This window comes from Petaurus breviceps, unplaced genomic scaffold, assembly GCF_028583685.1.
Source record: "Petaurus breviceps papuanus isolate PSGF00001 unplaced genomic scaffold, PetGlider_PUasm1.0 91041, whole genome shotgun sequence".
NCBI classification, from domain to species: domain Eukaryota; kingdom Metazoa; phylum Chordata; class Mammalia; order Diprotodontia; family Petauridae; genus Petaurus; species Petaurus breviceps.
The window spans coordinates 4,504,610-4,531,121 of record NW_027187400.1 but is presented as its reverse complement, the minus strand read 5'-3'; the positions used below and the strand labels follow the sequence as shown (position 1 = coordinate 4,531,121).

At 48.7% G+C, this 26,512-nt stretch overlaps 2 protein-coding genes across 4 annotated transcripts in view; one reads left to right on the top strand and one right to left on the bottom strand.

Moving 5' to 3' along the window:
- The window catches only part of XKR8 (XK related 8), a 10,571-nt gene extending 1,318 nt beyond the window's left edge, over positions 1–9,253 (top strand). The window contains exons 2-3 of the mRNA XM_069078460.1: positions 4,046–4,242; positions 7,848–9,253. Of these exons, the coding sequence (XP_068934561.1) occupies positions 4,046–4,242; positions 7,848–8,542 (892 nt within the window). The 3' untranslated portion in view covers positions 8,543–9,253. The remainder of the gene's footprint in view (positions 1–4,045; positions 4,243–7,847) is intronic.
- A 1,277-nt stretch (positions 9,254–10,530) lies between these two features.
- Positions 10,531–26,512, bottom strand: part of EYA3 (EYA transcriptional coactivator and phosphatase 3) — a 130,515-nt gene continuing 114,533 nt past the window's right edge. For all 3 annotated transcript variants that reach the window (XM_069078457.1, XM_069078458.1, XM_069078459.1), the window contains 4 exons: positions 24,416–24,530; positions 22,489–22,610; positions 15,663–15,763; positions 10,531–13,787 (listed from right to left, as the gene is read on the bottom strand). In XM_069078457.1, the coding sequence (XP_068934558.1) occupies positions 13,707–13,787; positions 15,663–15,763; positions 22,489–22,610; positions 24,416–24,530 (419 nt within the window). In that variant the 3' untranslated portion in view covers positions 10,531–13,706. The remainder of the gene's footprint in view (positions 13,788–15,662; positions 15,764–22,488; positions 22,611–24,415; positions 24,531–26,512) is intronic.

The following is a 26,512-nucleotide window of genomic DNA, read 5'->3' as shown; positions in this document are numbered from 1 at the left end:
ACACACACACACACACACACACACACACACACACACACACACACACAAAATAGCCGTGTAACCTTGGGGAAGTCAACCCCAATTGCCCTCCAAAAAGTGAAAAAAAAAAAGTTGTCTGTCTAGCTATCAATGTATTTTTCTTTTCTTTTTTCTTTTTGGAGGGCAATTGGGGTTAAGTGACTTGCCCAAGGTCACACGGCTAGTTGTGTTAAGTGTCTGAGGGTGGGTTTGAACTCAGGTCCTCCTGACTCCAGGGCCAGTGCTCTATTCACTGTGCCACCTAGCCACCCCTCTATCAATCTATTTTTCCATCTTCCTCCTTAGAAGTAAAATGACTTGTTCAGGGTCCTACACAGCCGGGATGCATCAGCTAGTACTTGGACTCTAAGGCCATCTCTTCCTCCACTGTACCCAGCTGCATCTCACCATAGAAATGCCAATTATTGGGGTGGCTAGGTGGCGCAGTGAACAGAGCACTGTGGGCCTTGCAGTCAGGAGGACCTGAATTTAAATCTGGTCTCAGACACTTAACACAAAACTAGCCATGTGACCTTGGGCAAGTCAACCCCAATTGCTGTGCCCTCCCCCCTCCAAAAAGCAAAAAAAAACCCAAAAAGAAATGCCAGTTGTTACTAACAGCAAATGTTAAAGCTGGAACAGAGTTCAGTGATCGTCTCATGCACAACGTTATAAGAGCTGAGGGAAAAGGAACTTGCTTCCTGACCCACTGAGTTGGTAGCAGATAAGCCAGTGATTGTCTAAGACCCCGTTGCTTGAAGCAGGAAAGTTCTTTTCCAGGAGTGGGCCTTTCTGGTGCCAGGCCTGCTGCCTTCAGTCTTCCATTTGTGACTTGAGTGAAGCCTGTTGTGCTAGCTGCCTTCTGCTCTAGGGAATTACAGAGACTTATGGGACTTGCCTACAGGACTTGTCATTCTTCCAATTCAGTGCAGTAATCATGGTGCCCTTGGGAGCAAAGATGGTTGAATAAAAAAATGCAATAGTCCCTCCTACCCTGTGGTGCAGCCAGGGACCAGAACAACGGTTTATGCTGTGGGCTCTTACTCAGTCTGCTTCTTTCGGCCCCGGGCCAAGTGGAGACATTTTTTTAGTTGGTTGAGGTCTTATAGTGTCAGGTGCTGAGTTCAAGGTCCTGCTCTGCTAGTCACTTGCAGTGTGACCTTGGGCAAACCTTGCTCCTCAGTGGACCTCAGTTTCCTCACCTCTGAAATAGGGTTATAATGCCCCCCACACACACCTCCCAAATAGGAGTAGTAGATGCTTGTGAAAGGCCCAGTAGGCTCTTCATAAATGCTTGCTGGTTTTGCTTTGAAAATGTAGTAAAACTGTAAATGGGTGGACTCATTCCTGGAAATGGAACAAGCCCTCCCTCATTGCCTCATGAATGTAGGACCCCTTCACTAAGAGGCCAGATGGGTCAGGGCTCCAGAGAGTACCTTGATATTCAAAGTGTTGCCTTTTTGACTGAAAAAAAAAAAACCCAACAAAAAACCAAACCCCACAACCACCCCATATATATATATATGTTAACAAGACAAGAGTAAAGAGCTGTTCCTTTGCTCTGTGTCCCCTTCCCAAACTACCTGAGTTGCATCTGTTGTGCTCTGATGATTGGTCACCTTTCTCTGTCATCTTCAGACTAGGCCTGGAAAAATTCCTCCCAGAACACTGAAGCTCAGGATGAACTGAGGCAGGGGACTGAAATGAAGGATTACAAAGCACTTTGGTAGTTTTTTTAACCTGATATATTTTTTTTCAACCTAATATTTTGTGTGACCTAGTTTTTAGCTCCAGTAGTAGATCAAAGGTGGGAGAGGCCTTTGGACTGCCAGGGTGAAGCTGGTAGCATCCTTAGAGGCCATTTCCCTCCCCCTCCTTTTAAATTAGACTGGAGAAAGCAGTTAGCAGACTCTTATTATGGGGCAGGCACTGTGCTAAACCACTGGGTACACAAGCAAAAAAGATGGGCACTGCCCACAAGGAGTTTACACTCCTGGAGACTGAGGTTTCTAGGTCGGGGTAGGAAAGTAGTCAAGATAGTCTGGGGTGGGGTGGGGTGGGGTGGGGAGCAGTGGCCCCAGCATCTGGCAAAGGATGGCCCCAACTTCCTTTCCACCTCCAAGTCCTCCATTTTCACCCTGGAGACAGTATTGAAATCTAGGGTCTTCCCCACCCCAAGGTCTATGTTCTACCCGCTGTACCAATCCTTATTGTTCTTCTGTGTTCTCTGCCAAAGAGAAGGGACTTTGCTGGGAAAGGACAGGATAGAATTACCCCAAAGTCATAAGGACCTGACTTTCCATGATACAGGCTGGTGGATGGCCAGCTGAGAGAATGGACAGACACCCAGGGAAGGCCTGAGGAAGGGAGAAGGAAGACAGTGGAAGCTGCACGCTGTTGTCCAATGACCTTAACCTTCATTCCTGCCGAGTATCAAACTCCCCTTTAGAGGGACGGTCGGTCATTAGGAGAGGCTGGGCTGCAGCCGCCTCCTTCTCCTTCTTCTTCTCAATGGGGTTACCAGACTGGTTGGTCAGGGGAAGGCTGTAGACAGAGCATACCTAGATCTTACCAAACATTAGACTGAATCACGCTGTTCCTGTGGAAAAGGGGAAGTGATGTCGGCTAAACTGATACAAGTCTGTCGCTTGGGAACTGGTTGGATGATTCCATGTCCCCTGGGAAGGAGCCGCCAGAGGCTGTGTATTTTGTGCCCCTCTCACCCAGCACAGGGCCCGCTGGGCACATAGGAGGCTGACTGCTTGGCCCTCTGCAGTCATTTTTATCAGTAACTTGAATAAAGGCGTAGATGGCATCCTTGTCCAATCTGCAAACAGTATATAGCTGAGAACAGCTGGTTAACAGGTTTGATGACAGATTTGGGATCTAAAAAAGACTGTTTTGTCTTTCTATCCCTGGTACCTTGTACATAGTAGGCACTTAACTAAATAACTGGAATTTAGGTATGTAAGAACATTAGACCAAATCTAATGAGGTAAAATTTAAAAGGGATAAAAGTGGAGCCCTACACATTTGGGCTTAGTAAATCAATCTCACAATTACAAGATGAGAGGGACATAGCAAAACAGCAGTTCATTCAAAAAAGATCTGAGGGTTTTAGTGGACTGAGTCAAAGTCTGCTGTGGTAGGAGTTCTCAGGTCATAGGATCCTCAAGCAGAGGGTGATGGGAAGTGTGCTTAGTAAATGCTCCTGGCTACAATGGGAGGTGATCACCTGACAGCTCGAGTGCTGGGCACCACAGTTTTAGAAGGGGCAGCCAGGTGGGATGGGAGAGGAGAAGCCTGGGGACAAGTTAGGATTTGAAGTGCTGAAGAAGGAGCTGACTTGTCCTTGGTCCCAGATTTAAATCTGGCAGCTTGGGCTGGTAGAGATTGCAAAGGGGACAAGTCCCCCAAAGAAAAGGCTGTTGCTTGTGGCTGTTTTTGCCATTTGGACGGGCATCAAATAAAGGGAATGCTCATTTCTCTGATTATTCACTAATCTGAATAGTTTTCAATTGAGTATTAACAAGAACAGTATTCATGACTATCAGTTTTCAATGGCTAATATCAACACCACCATTTATTTATTATCAAGTGTTTTGCTTTTCCGGGAACAGTGTGAGGAAAGCATGGGGTATGTTGATCTTGGTTAAAACTGATCAGAAGGTTAATTATCAGTGAATTAACTCCTCCAGGGCAAGTTTAGAATTAAAGATAGGGCAGCTTGCCTCAGAACCTTGTCCTCTGACAGGGTGGGCAAAGCTGGAATTCTCCGAGGGCAACTGGGGGGGGGGGAAGGTTTGAACCCTTTGTGTGTCCCAGACCCCTCCAGTTTCTGGTGAAGCCTATGGGCTCCTCAGAAGAAACTTTGTTAAATGCATAAAGTAAAAGATTTAGGATGACAGAGGAAAAGGATTCTGCTGAAATAGTTAGGTCATGGCCTCCAGGTTCAAAAGCCCAACCCCGGGGCCTTTGCTTAGTGACCCAGGACACAGGACTGATTCTGTCTGTGGTGCCCTGCCAGGTGTGTCCAGGCCCTGAAGGTGGGATTCGTCCTGTGGAGGCAGGAGGAGCCAGCGGAGTTTGACCTGGACTATGCCACCTTCGTTTCCATGGATATCAGTATGCTTCGGCTCTTTGAGACCTTCCTGGAGGCCACACCCCAGCTCATCTTGGTGCTTCATATCACCCTTTGTACGGGCAGACTGGAATACTATCAGTGTGAGTGCTGGCCCAGAGCCTTCCTGGGGCTGGCAGGGAGGGGAGGAGCCGGGAGATGGCCCTGGGCTCCGGTGGGCCGTAGGCACCATGTGTCAGGGCTGCAGAAAATGTCCCAAAGTTCCTTGGAGGCCAAGGTAAGGGGATTTTGCCTCTTTCAGGAAGGTGAAGATCTCATAGCATCTCAGGCTAGAAAGGACACATTCTGCCCAAATGTGGGCTTGCAAGGGTCTGAGAGGCTAGATTCAAGGCAGGATTGAATTTGGGGCAAGGGCCTGATCCTGTGTGACAGAGGCAGCCCCAGGGCAGAATCCGGGTCTCCCTGGTAGGAATGGCTTTGCTCCTTGTTATCTGTGTGATCTAGGGTAAGCCCTGTTTCCCAGGGTGACTAAGCAAAGCCTCCCCCTCATTCCCTGCACCCAAATACTCCCTGCCAAGGGAGGGGGCTTCAGGCCCTAGGGCAGGGCTTTTGTGAAATGATGGGCCCTTGTTGTTGAAAGGGAATCAGCCAGGCAGCAGTCATCAAGCCCCTCCTCTGTGCTGGGCACTGGAGCTAGAGATAGAAATGAGAGGTCCCTGCCCCCAGGGAGCTTATCTTCTGCTGAAGGAAGCATGTACATGTGCACACACATAGCATGCATGTCTGTGTATAAACGCACATATATACATACACACACTGTGTAATAATGATATGCATAGTATGTGTGTGTATGGATATGTATGTACACATAGGAGAATACCCACATATGTGTGTGTATACACGTGCACACAGTATATTAAAGAGATGCAGGGCGTGTGGGGTCCCAAAAAGTCTTAGTGCATGTAAGAACGTAAAGCTGCACTGAGACTTTGGGGACACGCTGTATACAGAACACAAACAAGGCAGTTTTTAGGGGAAGGATCTTAGCAGCTGCAGAGATCAAGACTGGTATTAGGTATACAGGACCGAGTGCTGAGGGTGGAGATGGGGAATTGGGAGATTGAGTTTGAGGGACAGAAAAAAGGCCATTGTGGCTGGACTGCGGACAGTGTGAGGAGGAGTGATGGTCAGTAAAGCCAGAAGGGTACATCTGAGGCAGGCTAATAATCAAATGGAGGGCTGGCCTTTGCCCCTGCCGAGCCCTTCAGGACAACAGCTGGGGCTCAGTGGGGGGGTTGGCATGAAGGACCTGTGGCAGGGGGACCACAGGATGTTAGCATGACCAGGAATCAGGCTCAGCTGTGAGGACAGCAGATGGACAGGAAGCGGGGGGGGGGACAGAGATGGAAAGACAATGATCAGCCATGTGACAGCTGATTGGCTGTGTCCTGAGGGAGATGGAGGAAAGGGATGATGCAAACACAGGCCGCTGGAAGGGCCCAAAGTCGGGAAGTTTAGAAGTGGGATGGGTTTGGGGGGAAAAAGAAGGAGGCTCCGTTTCAGATGGAGACTTGGAGATGCTGCTACAAGACCCAACTGGAAAAGGTCCCCGCTGCCCCGGGCACAGCCACAGCCTCCCGGCTGCTCTCTTTCCTCCCTCTGGTGCTCTTCCTAAATCACAGGCCTGACCATGTCACTCTCCTACCCAGTGAACCCCAGGAGCTCCCGATTATCTCAAGTTCTGTAGGAAATCCCCTTTTTGACTTTCAAGGTCCTTTGTCATTTGACCCACTCTTCCCTTTCTGGTTTTCTTCACCTTCCCCTCCACACAAGATGTGTCCAGTGACACTGAACTCCTCCCTGCGCCTCAAACCACACTCTCCATCTCCCAGCTCGAGGGATTTTCCCTGGCTCTGCCCTGTGCCTCGAATACCCTCCCCCCTGGCTTTTTTACCCTCCTTCAAGTCCCTGCTAAAGTCACACCTTCAGCATGAAGCCGTTCTCGGGCCTCCTTAATCTCAGTGCCTTCCCTCTAAGACCATCCCATTTATCCTGGCTGGATCTTACTTGTCCATGTTGTTGGCATGTTGTCGGCATGTTGTCCCACACATTCAACTAGGAGCTCCTAGACCACACTAACTAGTATCCCCAGTGCCTTGTATATAGCTGGAGCTTAATAAATGCTCATTGATTTAAATTGATGTGTGATGTGAGGTCAGGAGGTGGATCTACAGACCTCAAGGTTATCTGCACAGACATAATCCTGTGGGAACTGATGAAGTCACCAAGAAAGAGTATGGAGAGAGAGAGAAGTGGGTTTTCGTGGTACAGAGGTGACTCAGGGTTTTCAGATGCCAAGGAAACTGAGGTCTGGCAAGGCCTGCCAGGTGGGAAGGGCTCTGTGGTGCTGCAGGGCCGGGGCCAGGATTCACCAGATTCACATGGGAGCTTATATATCTGAGCTGCATTTCTGGGCTTGGCCTTTAAAACAGGTCAGCCTGTGGTTGGTGGGAGCTCAGGAGAACATGAGGCTGGACAGAGAGGACTACCAGCACCCCCCACGTGCTTTGAGGTCCTGGCCTACCTGGCACACAGGTTTCTCTCCTATAGGGCTGAACTTTTTGGCCCCAGTAAATAAGCAAACGATTGTCTCCCAAAGTGCAAAGGAGTTGGTTGCTCTTTGGAGGGAGGCCCAGGCTTATGAAATCACAGCTCTTTGGATGAGGTTTGACAGTGTAGGGTCAGGGTCTGGTGTAGGGAGGACCTGAGTGCCAGAAAGCCACAGCTCCCAGACTGTGTGCAGCAAACTCAGGGGAACCAAGGGAGACTTCAATTTGGCCTAATAATAAATGGAACTGTTAGGTATTTCTTGTGGTCCACAGACACCATGAAAAAATTTGTTGCTCAGTTGTATCTGACTTCTTCCTGACCCTGTGGCCCATATCATGCCAATACCATCTTTGGGGTTTTCTTAGCAGAGATACTGAAGTGGTTGGAGGGGATGAAGGCAGAGGTGAAGGGACTTGCCCAGGGTCATACAGCTAGCCAGTTTCTGAGGCTGGATTTGAACTCAGGTCTTCCTGACTCCTGGCCTGGCACTCTAGCCACTGAGCCACCTGCTGTCGTGACCCTAGAAAGTTTGGGAACCTCTGCCATCCAGTAATGTTTCCATAGCTTCCATCTGTGGAAAGGTTTTGGGACACCTACCAGGCATGCAGAGCCAGAGGCAGCAGCGCTGGGCCTGGGCCAGCACCAGCACCAGGTCAGGGATATCTTGAGGTGGGAGATGAATCAGGTGCTCTGCCCCTTTGCAGGCTCTGAAGAAACCAGAGGCTCTGCCCTAGCCCTCCTGCCTCAGCTTCCTTCCCAGCCCCAAGGGAGGCCTAGGAAAGCTGGGGCTGAGGTAGACCCTTTTTGTGAGAAATTACCCTGCTTTCAGGCCCTGCAGGACAACCCTGAGGAAAACTTGCCACCAATGGATTTCCTTCTGAGGTGTAGGGGACAGACCTGCCCAGCGTAGACCTCCCCGGCATGGGCAGCTTGTTGCTGGCATGTTTTCCGGACCCTTTGTCTCTAGGCAGTGCTTGTCTGCCTTGTGTGGTGGGTCAGTGAGTTGACACTCCCTACTGGGATCCGTCCTCCTGCTCACCTCTCCCGGCAGCCTGAGGCCACTGATGGGTCATCTGGCAATGTGCGTGGCAGCAGTGTTGTGGATGGGAGCTCATGCCTGCTGTCTTCACACTTATAGGGATAAGCATCAGCACGGCTTTCATGTGCATTGCATGGGCCTTGCTGGATTATCACCGGGCCCTGAGGAGCTGCCTGCCCACCAAGCCGGCCCTGGGTTACCTCTCCTCTACCGTCTACTTCCTCTGGAACCTGCTGCTGCTGTGTCCGCGCATCGTGGCGTTGGCCCTCTTCACCACTGTCTTCCCCAGGTACATCGCCATCCACTTCCTGCTGCTCTGGCTGGTCCTGCTCCTCTGGGTGTGGCTGCAGAACACAGACTTCATGCCTGGCGCTGCATCCGAGTGGCTGTACCGCGGCACTGTGGCCGTCATCCTCTACTTCTCCTGGTTCAATGTGTCAGAGGGCAGGACTCGGAGCCGCAGCATCATCCATTCTGGCTTCCTTGTCATGGACAGTGCCCTCTTGGGTGGCATGTGGCTAGCACACAATATCCCACTGCCTCGCCCCTCCTTGCTACTGTGGCTGCTGCCTGGGGCTGCACTCTGCTTCCTGCTGGGCCTGGGGCTGCGGGGCGCCTACTACCAGTGGCTGCACCCCAGCCGCCAAGTGGGAGCCTTAGATGAGGGGGATGGGACCCGGAGCCTCGCTCTCCAGGACTGGCACCTGAACAGGCGGATGGCCAAACTTGCCCAGATCTTCTTCCCTAGAGCTGCTTCTGCCAAAAGTGATTTGGAAGTGAATGGTGTCCTCTGAGCTGGGACTGGGACCGGGACCAAGCCAAGCCGGGGTGGCCTTCCTGAGCCCTGCCTCTGATTCTCAGGTCCCAGGGGCTCTTGCTTCTACCTGGAGATGGGAGAAGTGCCAGAAACTGCTACTGGACCAGAGAAGGGAGGAGAGGATGAGATTGGGGCCTTCATCTCTTTGCCCCTCCCACCCCCCCATAGGCACCAACAGGGCCTTAGTGGCTTGTTACTGGTCGTCCCAGTGGGATGGGTGGGGGAGATCCCAGTCTGTCTGGGCAGCGCCCATGGCCAGCTGGGCCACTTGCCTGCTGGAACCAGGAACGGCAAACTGGCAGTGCCATTGAAAGTGCCTCATGATGGGGCGGCTAGGTGTGCAGTGAATAGAGCACTGGCCCTGGAGTCAGGAGGACCTGAGTCCAAATCTGGCCTCAGACACTTCACACACTTATTAGCCGTGTGATTTTGGGCAAGTCACTTAACCCCGATTGCCCTCCAAAAAGCCAAAAAAAAAAAAAAGTGCCTCATGAGTCTCACAGGACCAACTTATTCCTCCTCCCCTGGAGGATTTTTGTTTGTTAAGAAGGAAACACTTTTTCTTTGTGTCATTTCTTTGTACCTCCTGTCTTGACTGGAGGTAAGAGGTGCTGCTTAAGTCCAGGAGGGAGTTAGATTCGTTTTGCACAGTGTTATGTGAGTTTTATTAAAACCTTTGAAACCTGCATGGCCTCTTCATACTGCAGCAGTCCAAGGCAAGTGAATGCTGCCAACCCAGAGCTCAGGCCTAGACCGGCCCAGGCACACAGAAACACATACAGTGGTGTCCTTTCCACCAGAAGAAAGGGCCTTGGGAAATGGCACAGTCCAACCATGATGGCTTTTTCTGGGAGGTGGGGGATGAAGAGCGGAAGGACAAGGCTCTGGAGGGGCCTAGACAGATTTGTGAGCTGACTATCTGGGCTATGGCCTACCCAGGCCAGTATCTCTGTTCAAGCCCCCAAGAAGGGGCTCAGGGTGCTGGCCTGTGTTTTGCCACCACCTCTTTGGTGACCTGTGATCCATGGAAGCAGCGGCTGGCTTGGCCTACTTCTGCTGCTGCCATGGAGTCTTTTAGTCTGCTGCCACCTTTAAGTCTGGTCCCTAGGCCCCAACCCACTCCCTTGTAGAGGCTGCCCAGGCTGGGAAGACCTATAGCCCCACAGACCAATGTACCATCCTTTGTCTGGGTCCAGAGAGAGAAAGGCCTCAGGAGCCTGAACCTGTGTCTGGGGTAGGTGAGGCTGTGCCTTCTCCAAGGAGGAGCCTCTTGCTCCATTTTCCTCAACCCCCCAAAAAGGAGCCCACAGCACGAGCATGTCAGGGATAGGTGCCTTTTTCTCAGGCCCTAGAGCCCAGGACTGATGATTTGTCAATTGGATCAATACCAGGGAACTTTAGAAATAATCTAGTCCATTCCCTTTTTTTTTTAAAAAAACAAAAACAGAAAATGAGCCTGGAGAGGGAAAAGGACGTGTTCAAGGTTACACTGAGCTAGAGGCAGAAGAGCCAGAATGAGAAATCAGCAAGGGTTTGGCCTGGTGCTGCCTGGACCCCCTGCCTGAGCCCAGCTTCAGAGGCCAGCTGTCCTTTGGGGGAGGAACCTGGCTGGGTTTGAAACTCTCCTTTAATAACCCAACAAATTCTCAAAGGTTTGTGGCCCCACCATTAATTCACTGTGAGAATCTACACGAGTCATTTGGGTCTCATTTTTGCTGTTTGCCAAATGAAGTAAAATCTTCCCTGCTGCCCTTACTTGGGGTGTGACATGCACCTGCTGCCCAAGGACTGAGTGAGGCTGTGCTAGGGAATTTACCTTATGAATCAAGCACTGAGGCAGGGCCCATTCCCTGGGCAGCACCAGGGAAGGATGGAGAGGACAGTGACTTCTTTTCTGCCTTTGCTGAGCCCAATTGTGTCCCAATGCTTGAGTGTCCCTTTAGAAGAAGGTACAGAAGCCAACTGTATAGAAAATAAAAACTTTATTTTTTTTTCAAGTTTATAAGATAGTTCCCATTACACATAACATTATGGTCAAGGAATCTACAGCCATGAATGCCCTCGATCACATAAATATTCCTAATCCAATGTTTATTCCTGCTTTGAGGCATCGAAAGTCCAGAGGGAAAAATCCAGTTTTGAGCAGAATCAGTCCTTAGGGGATGGTTCCTGTCAGTGCATTAGGGACTAGCCAAGAAGTTTTGCTTTCCAGTCTTCTAAGAGGGAACAAAGGGAAGACTGGACCACTGCTACTGAGATCACCCAGGGTCAGGACATGAATTCCTTTGCTGTGGCTTGAGACCTACTAGAATCTAAATCCGGTTTCTATGGTTTGAATGCTTCACTTTCTGAATGAATAATGAAACAAAGAATGGCAAGAAATGAAACCTGTCTCGGGGCGGGGTCACGGCCTTCTGCCCATCACTGCTCCCAGAAGGGGGACAGTCATGTTTGTGCATAATCTGCACCTCACAGCTCTCCCCAGGTACTGCTAGCATCCACAGTTACTCTGGCTGGTGGCAAGACCTGGGAAGAGCCCTGCAGCCACTTCTATTTCCATTCAAATGCAATCTGCCGCCAACCTGAACTTTCATTGAACCAGGCCTTGGCTGCTCTCTGCTCACAGCCTCCACACCTGCCCCTTGGCAGAGAATGCAGGAAAAACTCAAACCCAATGAAAATCCATTGTAGATGAGCTCTAGGTGGGTGCTCTGGACATGATAACACTAAGGCACGGTCAGGTTTACATTCGGAAGGTAAGTCGCTCTCTAACCCTGGGTGGCTGTGCATCATCAGGGAGTTTTTGGACCCATCTTACAGGAACCAACGTCAGGTGGAAGTGTCAATCACTTGGCTAATTCCATGGGGGATTGTCTCAAATACAAAGGGTTTCAGGCATGATACATCAGGCTATTTTCTTGGAAACTAAAGGATTCCTAGCATTCCTCAGCTCCATCCCTACTAGGCCCAGTCCAACATACAGTCCTCCCCATTCCCTAGATCCCTCTGGAAGATAAAGGAAGTGTGTGCTGTGTAGGGAGAACAATGCAAACTGGTAAAGGGAAGGCAGATCCCTTCTGGCCTCTCTGGGGGCAGGGGACCAAGGGGATCAGAGTAGCCTGGCAGCCTTCCAGGGTATTTCTCTTGGGAGAGCTTCCCCCCTTGGCAAAGTCAGAGTTCATCTCGGAATGACCTGCACCCAGCTACTGGCCAGGAATGGATTCAGCCCCTGTACTATATGGAAAACACCGGGCTTCTAGGCTCCCAGGGTCACAGGAGTGGAGTCCTTTATGGGGTGAAGTGTGTGGGAAGTTGGAAGGCAGATCCCTCTACGATTCTTGCCCAGTCCATGGCTCAACATCCTGATGTTACTCTGTAGGTCAAGAAGGTGCATCTGAAGGAGATCTTCCTGCCAATTCTAAGGGACGAGGAAGGAGCAGCTTCTCAGGGCATTAGGATCCTGGGGACAGTCTCACTTCTGCTTCTTGCCCCCCCATGTGGGCCAGAGGCCACAGGCAAGGTCTGGCCCCTCCCTTTGGGTTGGCAGAGTACAGCACCCCTGAAGAGGGGCAGGACCTTCTGAAGCCCCCAGCCTGCTCTCTGGCCAGAGGCCAAGGGTGAGGGTAATAGAGGCTAGGGAAGTTCAGAAGGCAGATTTAGGCTGCTGCCAGTGAGAAATGTTTCTCTTATGGTTGGCACTTCCCAGAGTCTCTGGACTGGCAGACGGAGCCTCCAAAACACCATTTCAAACTTGAAGCCAATGGAAAATCAGGTCGCATCAACAGTTCAAATGGCTGCAACTCTTCCACCAGCCACACCTGGGGTTCTCTGAGCTCCGCCAAGGATAGCAAACCCTAGCTTGTGGGAGTCAGGAGTGACCCTGGAGAGACACCCATTCCTTGCCTCAGGTTCAAGGTCCAAACAGCAGTCAGGGCCCAGCAGCAGCATCTACTCAGGGAAAGGAGCCTAGGCTATGTCCCCAGGCTGTTAAAGGAAGAGGTGACTCCAACATAGGTCACACAGACAGGGCTGCCCTGGAGGCTTGGGCAGAGCCTGAGAAAAGCTTGGTGGCCTGGCTTAGGGAGGCAGCTTCAGCCTGCACAGCTACAAGGGAAGAGTCTTGGGAGACTGGGAGAGAGGGAAAAGGAGCAGGCATCAGGGCACCACAGAGATGGGAAATGTGCAAAGAGGTACATGGCCTTCTCTTTGGTTTCTCTGGCCTGACCCAGCAGCTGAGATGCCTAGGAGATCTGAGTTGTCAGACAAACACCCTGGCAGGGGCAGGGTAGGAATCCATGGTTACTTTACCTGGGTTTGGCAAGGGAGGCACAGGGGACAGATCATTGTTTTGAGAGCAGATGTCACAATGACAGAAGGTCACTTGTGGGGGTGCTTTTTAGTGCAGAGGCCTGGGTACCCCCAACACATCTCCATAAGGGCCACCTCCTGCACTGGGCTCACACAACAGTGAGGCAGAGGGTAACTTCAGCAGGAGGGGGTGGGCCCAAATGAGAGATGGTTCAGAACAGCTTGGCAGGGGGAGGGGTTGGCATCAACCTCAAAGGTGGAGAACAGGAAGGAGCTAAGGAAAAGCTACTGGCACAGGTAATGGAGATCAAAGACCATTCATATTTTCCAAGAAAGTCTACCCTTCTGACCCCCAACTTTTGGCTAAATGAAGAAGGGACAAAGAGAAAATCTGCTTCAGAGACCAGACCCTGACCTATAAAAATAACACATCCATTCACCAGGAATAAATTCAATAGCTAAACAGACTACAAAGGACGGAGAGATGTCATAAGAGTTTTCTGTTTCTAACCTATTGACCACAAGTTCATAGCACTGTGTTTTCCCATCACACACTACATTTGAGCACAACTCTGCCTCAGGGATTTTTTTTTTCTTTTTTAAAAGAAAACAAAAAGAGAAGAATTAAATCACTGTAGCTAAGGTCCATCCTCTCCATCCATCTCCTGCTTCTGTACCAGGGTGCACCCTGGGATGGATCCCCCTCGTGGAGAAAACAAACTGTCCCTTCCTGCTCTGGGCTCCGGCTGGCCTGGCACCTCATCCCGAGGAGAGAAGAATGCCCCCGTGGGGAGGGAGAAGGGCTCATGGGGCTGGCACCTCAGCTCCCATCCTTACAGGAAATCCAGTTCCAGGGCTTGGTGGAGTGACACCAGGTCTCCGTGGTTTGTGATCCGCCAGAAAGGCATGTTGTGCTGAAAGACATGTGGGATGCCCAGTTAGTCACACCCCTGTGGGCCTCCTCTGGGTGCTTCGTCACTCACACCACCTGCCTGGCTTCTGGCCACCTTGCCAATTTTCTCAGTCTCCTGCCAGGCTCGGCCCACAGGCGATGGTGCTTGTGACCTCTTTCCTCCCTAGTTTTAGCAGATCAGACCCATAACCTATCTACCCTTAAGAAGGAAACAAACAAGTCAGATAATCTAGAAGAACGGAGAGAAGAGAAACTTTTCTGGGCCCCTGTCTCCTCTGGAAAATGAGGGGCTGCCAATTAGATGCTCTCCAAAGTCCTTTCTGGTCCTGGCTGCCCCAAAAGAGGTGAGGGATTTGGGGTGCAGACTGAAACAATTCTGGGGGAGAGCCAACCCAGGCTTTGTTCTGCTTTCCTATACAGGTTTGTAAGAGCAGTTTTGTTTTTCTTTCTAATTTGGGTGGAGGGAGGAAAAAGGTGGATTTTCACTGACTGAAAAAAAAATCAATAATTAATAGGCTTATTAATTAATTAAAGACTGAAACTATGGGAAAGCAGTAAGGCTAAGAAATCTTTTTGTTCTACGAAAATTTATTTTGCTATGAGATCTGTCTGAAATTCACGTATCAGTCCATTTAATTTGGACAAGGGCAGAGGCTTTTGTGGGGTGGGGCTGGCAATGTAGAGAGAAATGAGGGCATTAATTTTAACCCCTTTCACTGCCTTAATGGTGACCATCTTCCTTTCCACAATCCCTACACAAGAGGTTGTCCAGTCCCAACTTGGATACCTTCAACGATAAGAAACTCACAACCTCCAAAGGCAGCTCCCTCACTCTGGATAATGGGAGCTGTCAGAACCAGCAAAGGTCTTCCCAACCTGTTTAGCCCCCTCCATAGAGCCCAAGCCCTTTGGGAAGGAGTTGGGTGCCCCTGCTTGGACCCCAGCTGGTGCAGCTCTAGGCCTAGCCCTCTTCAGGGCCTGTACTTAGAGCCCTCTCTGTCCCATTTTGCTGAGTCATAAGAGAAAAGGGAGCATGCCCCAGCCCCCAAGAACCTTCAAATTCCCTCCCTGACAGCTTCTGGACTCACAGGAATGTGGCTCCTTCTAGAAGACAGGGCATTCCTGGCCATCTGTTTCTAATTCTGGGTACGCCACGCCCTCCCTCATACTCCATACCCCAATGCACTTTACAGAAAAACTGAGACCTGGAAAGGTTAAGGGACTTGCCCCAGGTCACCCAGCAACTCCTTGCCCACATTACCTCCTATATCTCTCACCCCCACCCAAGCTTCTGTCAAAGGTGACAACCTCTGCCTCACTCACCTCACAGGCCTGACAAACGAAATGAGAGCAGCCTCAAAGGGCTAGTGTGTTAAATGTAAAGCACCAGTGTTACTGGGATCTTTTCCTTTTAGGGAAGCCCACGTCCGCCACAGCCACAAGGCCCAAAGGGTTAGAGAAGCAGGAACAAGGATGAACAGACGGAGTGGGCAAGGGTGGGGAACAGGGCGTGCCACCTGCCACTGCTGCCCAGAGCACTAATGACGCTCATCAGGAGGGCAGCAGACGCCCCTGGCGGGAGGGGGAAGAGGACAGAAACCGTTACTCACTTTCTGCAGTTTAATAGTCTCCTCATGGGAAACCTAGGAGGAGGGAGCAGGAGGATCCTTCTCTGGCAGAGAAGGGCAAGGAGAGGTCACACATGGCTGGCAGGTGTGAGGGCAGGGGCGCCCTCTGGCCCTTCCCCTGGGCACATTACAAGGCCTCAGAGTAGCACGCAGGCCTGGCTCAGGGAGTGAGGGGGCTGCAGGGTTTCCCACCTCCCCGATGGCTCACGTGCCCTCGTGTAAGAATCTGTTTCCTCTCCTGACATTACCTGTTTGGCCGCAATTTCCTCATCCCGTCCGTCTCCAATCACTACATATGTCACTTTCTTGCCAAATCGAGACACGATTCTCTCGAAGCAGCTCTCCTTACCTGGTGGGGAAAGGACAGTTTGGGGTGGGACTTCTGTGGCTGAGAGAAGGACATTCTGTAAGCCAACTGAGCCAAACTCCCTATTGCCACACCCCTCTCCACAGTAAAAATCCTGGGCCCCAGAACCCAGGCTTCTACCCCAGTCATGGGGCCATGTTTAAGTCCCAGGGCTGGTGGGGTGTGGTGCTAAGGAAGGATGTTTCATCACCTTGACGGAAGACAATTTCTAAACGTGTGACCCCCTTGAGATAATTGAACAGATATCCCTGTCATTCTCTTGGTGAGGGTTGGCTTCCTGCCCAAGCCGATAGCTGCCTACATGCTATGGCAATGGCTCCCCCAAATAAGCCCCTGGACCGACCCCCACACCTAACCCCACAGGGCCAAAAGTCTACAGTGAGAGACTGTCTTTTTTTTTGCTTTTTGGAAGGGGGAAAGGGCAATTGGGGTTAAGTGACTTGCCCAGGGTCACACGGCTAGTTTTTGTGTTAAGTGTCTGAGGTCAAATTTGAACTCAGGTCCTCCTGACTCCAGAGCTGGTGTTCTATTCACTGTGCCACCTAGCCGCCCCAATGAGAGACTATCTTTAGGCTTTCCAACACTGTCCTTTGCACAGTCCTTAGGGAATCCTAAGGCTCCCTTCTTAGGCAGCACCTCCTCTCCACTCACAGAGAAGGGATCAGCTTCTCTATTAAAGTCAGTAACAAGGCTAACGTGCTAGAGTAGGTGGGAATGCTGGAGCGGAAAGGAGATCTTGCTGGTTTTAACTAAAGGCCAGTCCTGGCCTCAGCCATTAGTGTGCCTGAGAGGAGTATACCCCGTCACCTCCTGACGCCTACCTCGGTGCTGAGGCACTGGCTCTGGCCCTGAGGGAGAATACCAGCCAGCTAGGGAAGCATCACATTTCCCAATGGCCCTGCCTCACTTCCTTGTGCTGAGGGGCAAGAGAAGGTGCTGCATTACCAAAGCTCATCCCACAGAATGCAGGCAATGAAGGCAGCTTTCCGGGGAGATTTTATGCCTCGTGTGCCCCATTTCTGGAATGCTCAGCCTCCTGAAGCCGTTCAATCTCTCAAGGCTCAGCTCAGGCCCCACCTTGGACAGGAGGCCGCCCTCTAATCTTCTCCATACAACTGAAACTACCTTGAGCTTTTGTACTGAATGTGCCACATCCCCCAAGCCAGGGCTGTTTGTGTCTTTGTCACTCCAGTGCTCCAGCACAATGGCACACACCTCATAAGCACTGTGTAAATGCTTGCTGAATTCAATCTGAGAAAACCAGCCGTTTTCAGACACACATACTGCACTGCCGAGTTCCCCCCTCCCCAACAAACTCCCTAACTCCCAAAGTGTCCTTTCCCCCCACATCACCAAATGATCTGTTTTTATACTGAAATTAAAATATCAACATCAGATCTGTTATCTGAGTTATCTTATTCTTTAAACACTCAATAGAAAATAAAGAATTTAAGATCCTAGAAAGTCACAGCTGGAAGGAATCTGAGAGAAAATCTATGTATAACAGGACCAAATCCTTAATTTTATAGGAGAAGCTGAGGCCAAAAGAGAAGTAACTTGTTGCAGGTCACCTGACTCAGTCTAGTGCTTTTTCTACTACACACAATATAAATTATGAGTGAAAAAGGGACAGCTTCCATTGCTACTGGCCCTGCACTGTGGGGCCAAGTGGACCCAGGCTAATCCCTTCCTCAGCTGCTCTGATCTTACTTCCTCTCTCCCAGGTCTTACTGCCCAACACCCAGTGCACCCAACCCACCCCATCCCGGACCAAGGGCTTGGATTCATAACTACTCCAAGCCTTGTGGCTGCTCAACCCAATCAACTGGCCTAACTTGGCACATTTCTACATTTTACCATTTCTAACTGTGCACTTGGCAAAGCACCAACTACTTAATAAATGCCTGTTGAATTTAAGTGACCTGGTCCTTTTTCTCTTCTTGGCCTGTTTCCTCATCTGCAAATGGTAGTGGGTGAAACAGGGTGTCACCGAGGCCAGATACTCACATTCTACAGTCCCTTCTGGCTCTAAGATCCTAAAATGGATCTAAATCCTTCTTGGAATGGACTTCTAAATCCTAAGTGCCCCATACATTAGGCTCAACACTTTGTTATCCAGCACCTACAATCTACAAATACGACGACAGTCCCTCCTGCCCCTCAGGATGGGGAATGTGTGTGCGTGCACATGTGAGGGGGGCGTCTGTTACAGTATAAACTGTACTGTACTCAGAGCTGACCTCTGAGGTACATTCCATATACCCAAGAAAGAAGCAAATACTGACATGACCGGGGTACTAAGCTCACAAAACGGTGGGAAGTGAGGAAGGAGAGTGGTCTATGGATGATGGTGTGAATCACTCCATGTCCACAACAGCTAAGTGGCCCCATGGGCCAGAGTCCCTGTTCTCATGTCTAATGAATTCTCTATTCCTCTCACCCACATTCTTGAACCTAAATCAAAAGAAATCTGGCAGGCCACAGTTCAATTCAGATCGTCCAGAATGCAAGGATCACAAAAAAGCATAGTGACGGTGCCCAAAAACCCCAGAAGGAAACAGAGAGGCTGGACAGGGCTGTACAACTGCACTCAATTTAACAGGTCCTCAAAAACCAAGCTGCACTCAAAGAAGTTTATGGTTTTATATATAAACCTCTTTGGCTCTTTACAAAAATACTGAAGTGATCATGTTTGTTGATGTTAAGTTTATAGGTTAAAGAACATTTTTTAAATGATGCCACAGATCTGGAATCCTAATCAGACTCTGTACAATTCACCATTTTGAGGGCAAATATTTATCAAGTGAATATCATATCATTTCAAAAGTTCAGCGGGCCCCAGTCCTTGACAAATGGTTGCTTAATTACCACCTAAATGTCTCCAATTATGGGAAGCTCAATACCTTATGAGGCAGCTCAATGTTATTATAAAAGCTAACACTATCTGGTGTACCTGTCATCTGGTAACCGAAGGAATAGCCATGGGACTCAACAGTCAGTTCCAATTAGCTCACCACTCTCCAAACCCAGAGTCTAGGTCTCTTTCCTTTCCAATCCATCCTCCACACAGTTATTAACCAGACTTGTCCTGACCACAGCACTTCCTTGTTCAAAGACTACTGGTGGCTTGGCCCTGCCTCTAAAATGAAATGAAGGCTCCTCAGCCTTGTATATGCAGACTGCCAGTCTTGTCTGGTTCCTATTTTCACATCACTTCCTCTGAGGCCATGTGTCTTCTAGCCATATTGGGCTGATCTTGGGAAGCCGACAAGGGAGGGGGTTTGAGGGTAAATATAATGAGTTCCTGACCAACACAATGACCCACCACAACTCCAAAGGGCTCATGATGAGACCTGCTATCTATCTACCTCCACAGAGAAAATGGATGGATTCAGAGAGTAGATGGGGACAAATGTTTCTCTCTCTTTTTTTTTTTGTTTGGGAACATGGCTAATGTGGGAATTTGTTTTGCATTTCTCTATATAATTGTAATGTTTCTCTTCCTTTTTCAAGGGCGGGGGGAAGAGAATTTGGAAATTTAAAAAAAAAAGTTAACATAATGAATTGTTTTTGACATGAGTTTGAGAAGCCTCTATGACATCCAGTTGGAAATGTCCAATAGGTAAACCGGTGATATAGGTCTGAAGCTCAGGACAAAGAAAATATTTTGTTGTTCGGTTGTTTTCACTTGTGTCTGACTCTGTGATCCCATTTGGGGTTTTCTTGGCAAAAATACTGGAGTGGTTTGCCATTTCCTCCTCCGGCATATTTTAAAGACGAGGAAATTAAGGCAAAGGGGTTTAGTGATTTGCCCAGGGTCACACAGCTAGTAAGTATGTAAAGTAACATTTGAATTCAGGCCTTTCTGACTGACACACTATGGGGCCATCTAGCTGCTCCAGGGCTAAATGTACAGACCTGCTACAGATTTGCATAGGAATGATAATTAAAACCACAAGAGAAATTATATAGACAGAAGAAGACCCAAGACAGAGTGTTAGGGGAATATCTGGAGTGTGGGGTATTATGGATAATGCAAGGAAGAAGGCTGAAAAGGAATGATCAGTCAGATCAACAGGAAGAATGGTCAACAGGCTTAAATGCTAAAGAGAAAGAGGAAAGATTAGGATAGAGCAAAAGACAATGTCTCACCAGTTGTCACTTAGTATATGAATGTAATGTGGAGAATTCAGATAAACTTGGGAAGACTTGTATGAACTGATGCAGAGCCAAAGAAGGAAGACAACTTAGACAGTGATTACAATGTTCTAAAGGAAAACAACATGGGCAGATCTGAGAACTCCAATTCAGTGATGATTCAGAGGAACTGAGAATGGTGATATTTTGTCTCCTTCATCTTGGCATTCAGTTAGTGAATAATATGTTAGTATCTACTATGTGCCAGACACTGTGCTAAGCACCAGGGATACAAAAGGAGAAAAGACAGTCCCTTTCCTCAAGGAGCTTGAAATCCAACAGAGACAAATAAATATGTACAAACAACAATATGTAGAATAAAAAAAAAATAATTAATAAAGGGAAGGCACTAGAATTTTAGGAGAGGTTGGAGAAAGCTTCCTGTAGAAGATGGGATTTTAGTTGGGACTTGAAAGAAGCCAGGGAAAGTAGTAGATGAGGATGAGGAGGGTGAGCATTCCAGGCATGGGGGGACAGTCAGAGGAGAAGCCCAGTGTTTTGCTCTTGCCACAGCCAGGCCAATTGATCACTGCACTGAAGAGTACATGTTGGGGAGCCAAATGTAGGAAGACTGGAAAGGTAGGAAAGGGCTAGGCTATGAAGAACTGTGAATGCCAAATAGAGGATTTTATATTTGATTCTGGAAGTGACAGGGAGCCTATTGGAGTTTACAGGGCTGGGGAGGTTGCATGGCAAAACGGTCAAAGCCAATAGGAATGGAATAAAGTATACATTTAAAGAAAAGAGAATCAATAAAACATTACCGAAAGATGCTAATGATCTACAAGATCACGGAGAAGGGTGATGTTCTAGGGGTCTCTGTCTCTCAGACTTTTCTGACATTTTTTTTTAAAGCAATTGGGGTTAAGTAACTTGCCCAAGGTCACACAGACAGTTATTTTGTGTAGGTGTTAAGTATCCGAAGCCAGAACCGAACCCGGGTCCTCCCGACTCCGGGGCCAGCACTTTTACTCACTGCGCCACCTAGCTGCCCCTTTTCTGACATTTTTAGGTATTATTTAAAAAAGTAATTAAATGTTAGTACTGGCAGGGACTCACATAAGGAAGCCCCTTGCCTAGAGTCACACATATGATTGAGTTGGACTTGAATCCTCATCTTGAGGCTCTTGAGGAAGGATAAACCTGGATCTGCTTGGCCCCACAGAGCAGAGCCAGTAACAATGGGAGCTGTCCAGAAGAGGAGTGGAGGCTGCCCACTCCACCATGGAGAGCTACAAGCAGAGGCTGGAAGATCACTTGCTGGAGATCTTTGAGCATTCCTTAAATATCTGGACCAGATGGCATCTAAGGTTCCCTCTAATGATCAAACCCTGTGATTCTGATGCCCAGTCAGTGCAAGGAGCACATCTCAGTCAGCAATGTAATGTTTCTCATAGGCAGGTGCCAGGGCTCCTCCCAGATGTGACCTCTCTTACTAAGTGGCAGGCCCAGATTCCCCAGTTTATCCTGGGGGCAGGGGGAAACAGCAAAGCCTGGAGTCAGAAGGCCTAGACTCGGGTCTTGGCACCACCACTTTTTAGCTCTGTGACCATGGCCAAGTCATTTTGTTTGCCTGTGCCTCAGTTCTTAGTTGTTTTCTGATCATTCAAATGAGTCAGCATTCTACTTCCATTTATTTTATTTACTTCCATTTATTTTTACCAACCAAAGTAAAGAAATACCTTCCAACTCTGAGAATACATAAGCCTACATGTAGAATGAGAAAATGTTGTGTGAAAACATTGTGTAACTTGAAAATGCAATTATTTCATGCCCTCTACTTTGTGGGTCCATGCTGGGCACCCAGATTTTATATGAAGTCACTCTGCTACCTCTCCAGGCTGTTTCCGACAACAACCACGAAAGCTTAGGCAATACTTTAATGTCATCTGAACGTGGATGTGAAGAGGGAAGGGGCCCTGGACACTACCTGGTCCAACTCCCTCATTTCACAGACAGGAAAACTAGCAGCAGACAGGTCAGGTGCTCTGCCTAAGGTCCTATAGGCAGGCAGTGGAACTGGGTACCTCCCCACTGTACTACAGCAAGTGCTTTCTTCATATTATCTCCTTGAAGTCTTTTAATAGCCTTGCGAGAGGGACACTAAGTGCATCATTGAACAGATGTGGAAACTGATGTGATTTGTGCCGGTTACACAGGTACTAAGTGCTGGATGTGGGATTCAAAGCCACCAGGCTCTCCCAGCTCAAAGCTCTGGGGCTCTCCTGTTACATACGTGGGCAGGCAGGTTTCCTAAAACCTCTACTAAACACAGCAAGAGCCTGATGTAAACTGAGATCCCAAAGGAGGCACAAAGTCAAGTTCTTGGCTGCTGCTGAAAAGTACTTTCTTTCAAAGAGAAGGTTTCTAAGCCCATGGGGGGGGTGTGGGGTGTGGACACACACACATACACACACACACACACACACACACACACACACACACACACACGATGGTGAATGCCTCTGGCAATGTTTGAGCTGGAGGAGCACAACAGAAGCACTAGGTACCTATCTTAGTAGCACTGTAGATGTTCTCGATGGGGAACACTTCTCCCAGGCCGTACAGGAGGACCTTGGCCAGAGCAGGCACCAGTTGTGTGGTGGTGATCAAGACATTCACACAATTTTTTCTGGAGAAAAGGAGAGAAAATTCAAATCAAAACCCTAATATGAAGCTTCATCAAGGTCAAGACAATAGTTGGTGACATAAGGAAAACAGACTGTGATTCAAGTTTAATAGGCTAAAAAATCCTAGAGCTGGAGAATGTCAGAAATGACTGTACCTACATATGCCCATCCCCACCCCTCAAGCCTTAACTCCCTCTACATCATCAAAATAATATCACCACCCATTTTCATATAGCTTTAAAGTTTATAAAGTGCTTTCCTCATGAAATGATGAGGTAGGTAGCCCATTTTATAAATGAGAAAAGCGTCTTGGAGCAGGTAGCTGATGTACTCAGGGTTACACAGTAAACGATGAAGCTAGGATTTAAAGCCAGAAGCACTGAGATCACGCCTATCACTCTTTCTACCACAACACATAAGATATCCTTGATGCCTCTACTTCAGCATGGACCACTGTGACTATCTGCAGCACTGAGGTTGTTCATCCAACTAAGTACAGATACTTCTTATTGTTTGTCCCTTAATACTGACTTCAAGCCTGCCTCTTTATAACTTCAGCTCTGTGGCCCAAGTTCAGTCTCCTGGGGCAAAGAAAAACAAATCTGATCTCACTGTCTTCCCCTAAATCTTTTCTTCTCCAGAAGGAACATCTTCCAACTGACCCATATATATAGCATGCTTCTGTCTTCAGTCCCTCCCTCTTCTGGGCTCCTCAACACACTTGCGCTCAGACGTGGCCCTCCCCAGATGTGCTGTGCACATTTCAGATGTGACCCAACACACCGCTGCAGATGTGCATGGTCGCCATCCTTCCCAAGGCCGTTAATGCAGCAGCCAGCTCAGGTAGGGCTGAGTGCCCACTAACATTCCGTTTTTACCACGTGAATCCCTAGAGCATGATGCTCTCTTCCAAGCTGGACAGTCAAGGCAGCACATATAATGGAAAAAACACTCTAAACAAGGGTCAGGGCCATGAGTGTTTGGCTCCAGTAGTTACTTATGTATAAGCCTTACCAGCCTAATCTGAAAAGTGGGGATAAAAGCATCTTTACCACCCACCTCACAGAGTTTAACATACTGATTGCCAGAAGCAATTACCACCATTAGGACCGAAAGACTGTTCTGTTTGATGTGTAGGGAAGCTTCGTTGCCCAACAAGACCACAAAGCACTTGAAAGCAGGAAGTCTACAGGGCATGCACATACCACTGTACCCTCCATAGCGCCATGGCTGACCATCAAACGTGATTAATACTTGCTAAATTTGAAACAGAGTAACCCACTATGCAGAGGAGTCTGGGGGAGGTGCTCCAACTGAGATCATACTCAATCTGATTCTGAGAGAGGGGGTTGCTGGGTCTGTGCCTTGAGTGAATACTCTGGGAGAGAGACCAGAGGTGGGAGAATGAGGCTAGGGCATGAATGTGGATTCTCATGTCTATATGAAGTGGGTGAAGACTCCCTTACATTTAATAAATCACCAAAGCACCAGTTTGGGTTTGGATGGACACAGTGTTGTCACACTTTGTGACTCTGGATTAATGAGTCTCCTCTTATATATTAGCTTCTAAGATACATGAGAATAAAAAAATAGACCCCCTGTCCCCACCCCCAAGAGGTTTGCCTCCTCCCAGGTCAGCCCACATCAGCGTCCACCTCCTCTAGGAAGCTGTCCCTCATACCTCCAGTGCTCACAGACCACTCACCATGTCCTTGTTCCCCCCCTCCCTGGACTGCTCAGTGCACCTGAGGAAAGGGTGAAAGAGCGTTGCTTTGAGACCATTAGCTTGTAAAGATCAATTCCATACCTGGACTGGATGAGAAGTAAAGACTTTAGTGCCGTTCCCAGCCAGGAATCAGTTAAGACTTCAATTTCTGCTCTTAGTCTCTGAAGTGCTTCCTTTCTCTGGGGACTGAGAAGGCCTTTGGAAACAAAATCAGACAAAGTCAATTCCTAACATTATGTCTTGGTTGGTACTAAGGGGAAGGACTCTCTCCAAACTAGAATTGTCCTGGTGAAAGCCCATGTCTCTCTTCTTGGATGCTGCCCAATCAGAGGAGAAGCCGATCACTCAAGTTAAACAAAACAGTATTCCCTTGTAGAAAAAGGACCACCTACATCAGGGGCACTTCAATTTAGGTATTCAATATAAGCGTTCAACTCAACCAAAGTAACTAATTTCTTTTGATCAGGCTTGCCTATTTCAAAAAGAACTACAGGTAGTTATGGATAGACACAGCATATAAGGAAATACATTTAAGTGTCAAATGGACCATCTGAGGAGATGTGACAGGTAGTGCTGCAGAACAAACAGGAACACTTGGGAAATACACTGACCTCTCAGGTTTGCAGTAGCTCAAGAAAAGAGGGAAACAGAGAGATGGGGTGTTCTTTATGAGGAAGCACTGAAGTGTATCTACAAAGTTCATTTTTCTTGGTGCTAAATTCAGGAGGAAATTCATGAAATGGTTTCCTGCATGAATGACTATACCCAGCAGAGATCAAAGAGCAGGGCAACAGGGGACAAAGATCCAGCTCTAGTTCAACCTTTACCATTATTAACCTAGATCCTGAGGTCGAGCAGTCCTCTTCCCTGGGCCTTAGCTTCCTGGTTTGTAAAACACTGTGCTGTAACAATCTGTACATGTGGGGCGGAGTCAAAATGGCAGAGTAGAAACAGGACTTCCGCGCGGCTCTGGCTTCCACCTTCCCCAACTCATGTAAAAGGGGACTCTGAACAAACTTTGGAGCCACAGAACCCACAAAATGACACAGAGAAGCTAACCTCCCACTGAGGACAGCCCGGCAGGCCAGCAGGAATTGGCCAGCACAGTGCTCTGGGAGCCAAGCCCAGGGAGCCAGAGCTTCTAGCCCTAGGGTGGGCCTGACCAGCCTCCAGCTGCAGAGACTCCAGATCACCAGCAGCTGTGGTGGTTTCCAGAATTATTAACACATAGATACAAAGGACAAAGTGAGAGGTCAGTGCAGTGTGGACTTTTGGACCAGTAGTTGGGAGTGCACTGGCTTTTGCCCCCAGGGAGAGAAGCCACTGAGGCGTGTTGGTGCAGCCCTCTCCATGTTGCACCTTCAGCTCCTGGCCTGCAAACTGTAGGGGGACCAAGCGTCCAGTCTGAGGGGTAACAGTTCTTGCTTTAACCTGCTTGGATCTGGATTGCAGTCTAGGGTGGAGGTCCTGGGGTGTGTGACCAGTTTGCCAGAGCATGTGGAGGCTTCAGAGAGGGCACCCAACTAATACCTCCGGCAGCTGAGAAAACCCCAGCATTTGGGACAGAAGCTCCCCTGTCTGGTGGCAGAGTCCTACTGTGGCAAAAAGTCCAGGGGTCAAGTGACTGAGGGGGCGACATGACCAGGCAAAGGAAACAAAGCAAACAGAAGAACCCAACATTAGACTTCTACTTTGGGGATAAAAAGAATCAAAGCATGGAACAGGAAGAAGACAGCGAAGTCAGAACTCCTGCACCAAAAGCTTCAAAGGAAAATACGAGCTGGTTATAGACCACAGAGACCTTTAGAAGCAGATAAGAGAAGTGGAGGAAAAATTGGGAAGAGAAATGAGAACAATGCAAGAAAACTATGAAATGAGAGTCAACAGCCTGATTGAGGAAAATCATACCTTAAAAAACAGACTAACTCAAATTGCAAAAGAGGCTCAAAAAGGCAATGAGGAGAGGAATGCCTTAAAAAGCTGAATTTGCCAGATGGAAAAAGAATCTCAAAGGCTCACTGAGGAGAATCATTCCCTCAGATTTAGAATGGACCAAAGGGAAGCTAGAGCCATTAAGAGAAATCAAGATGCTGTTAAACAGATCCAAACAAATGAAAGAATAGAAGGCAATGTGAAATATCTCATGGGAAATACCACTGACCTGTAAAATAGATCCAG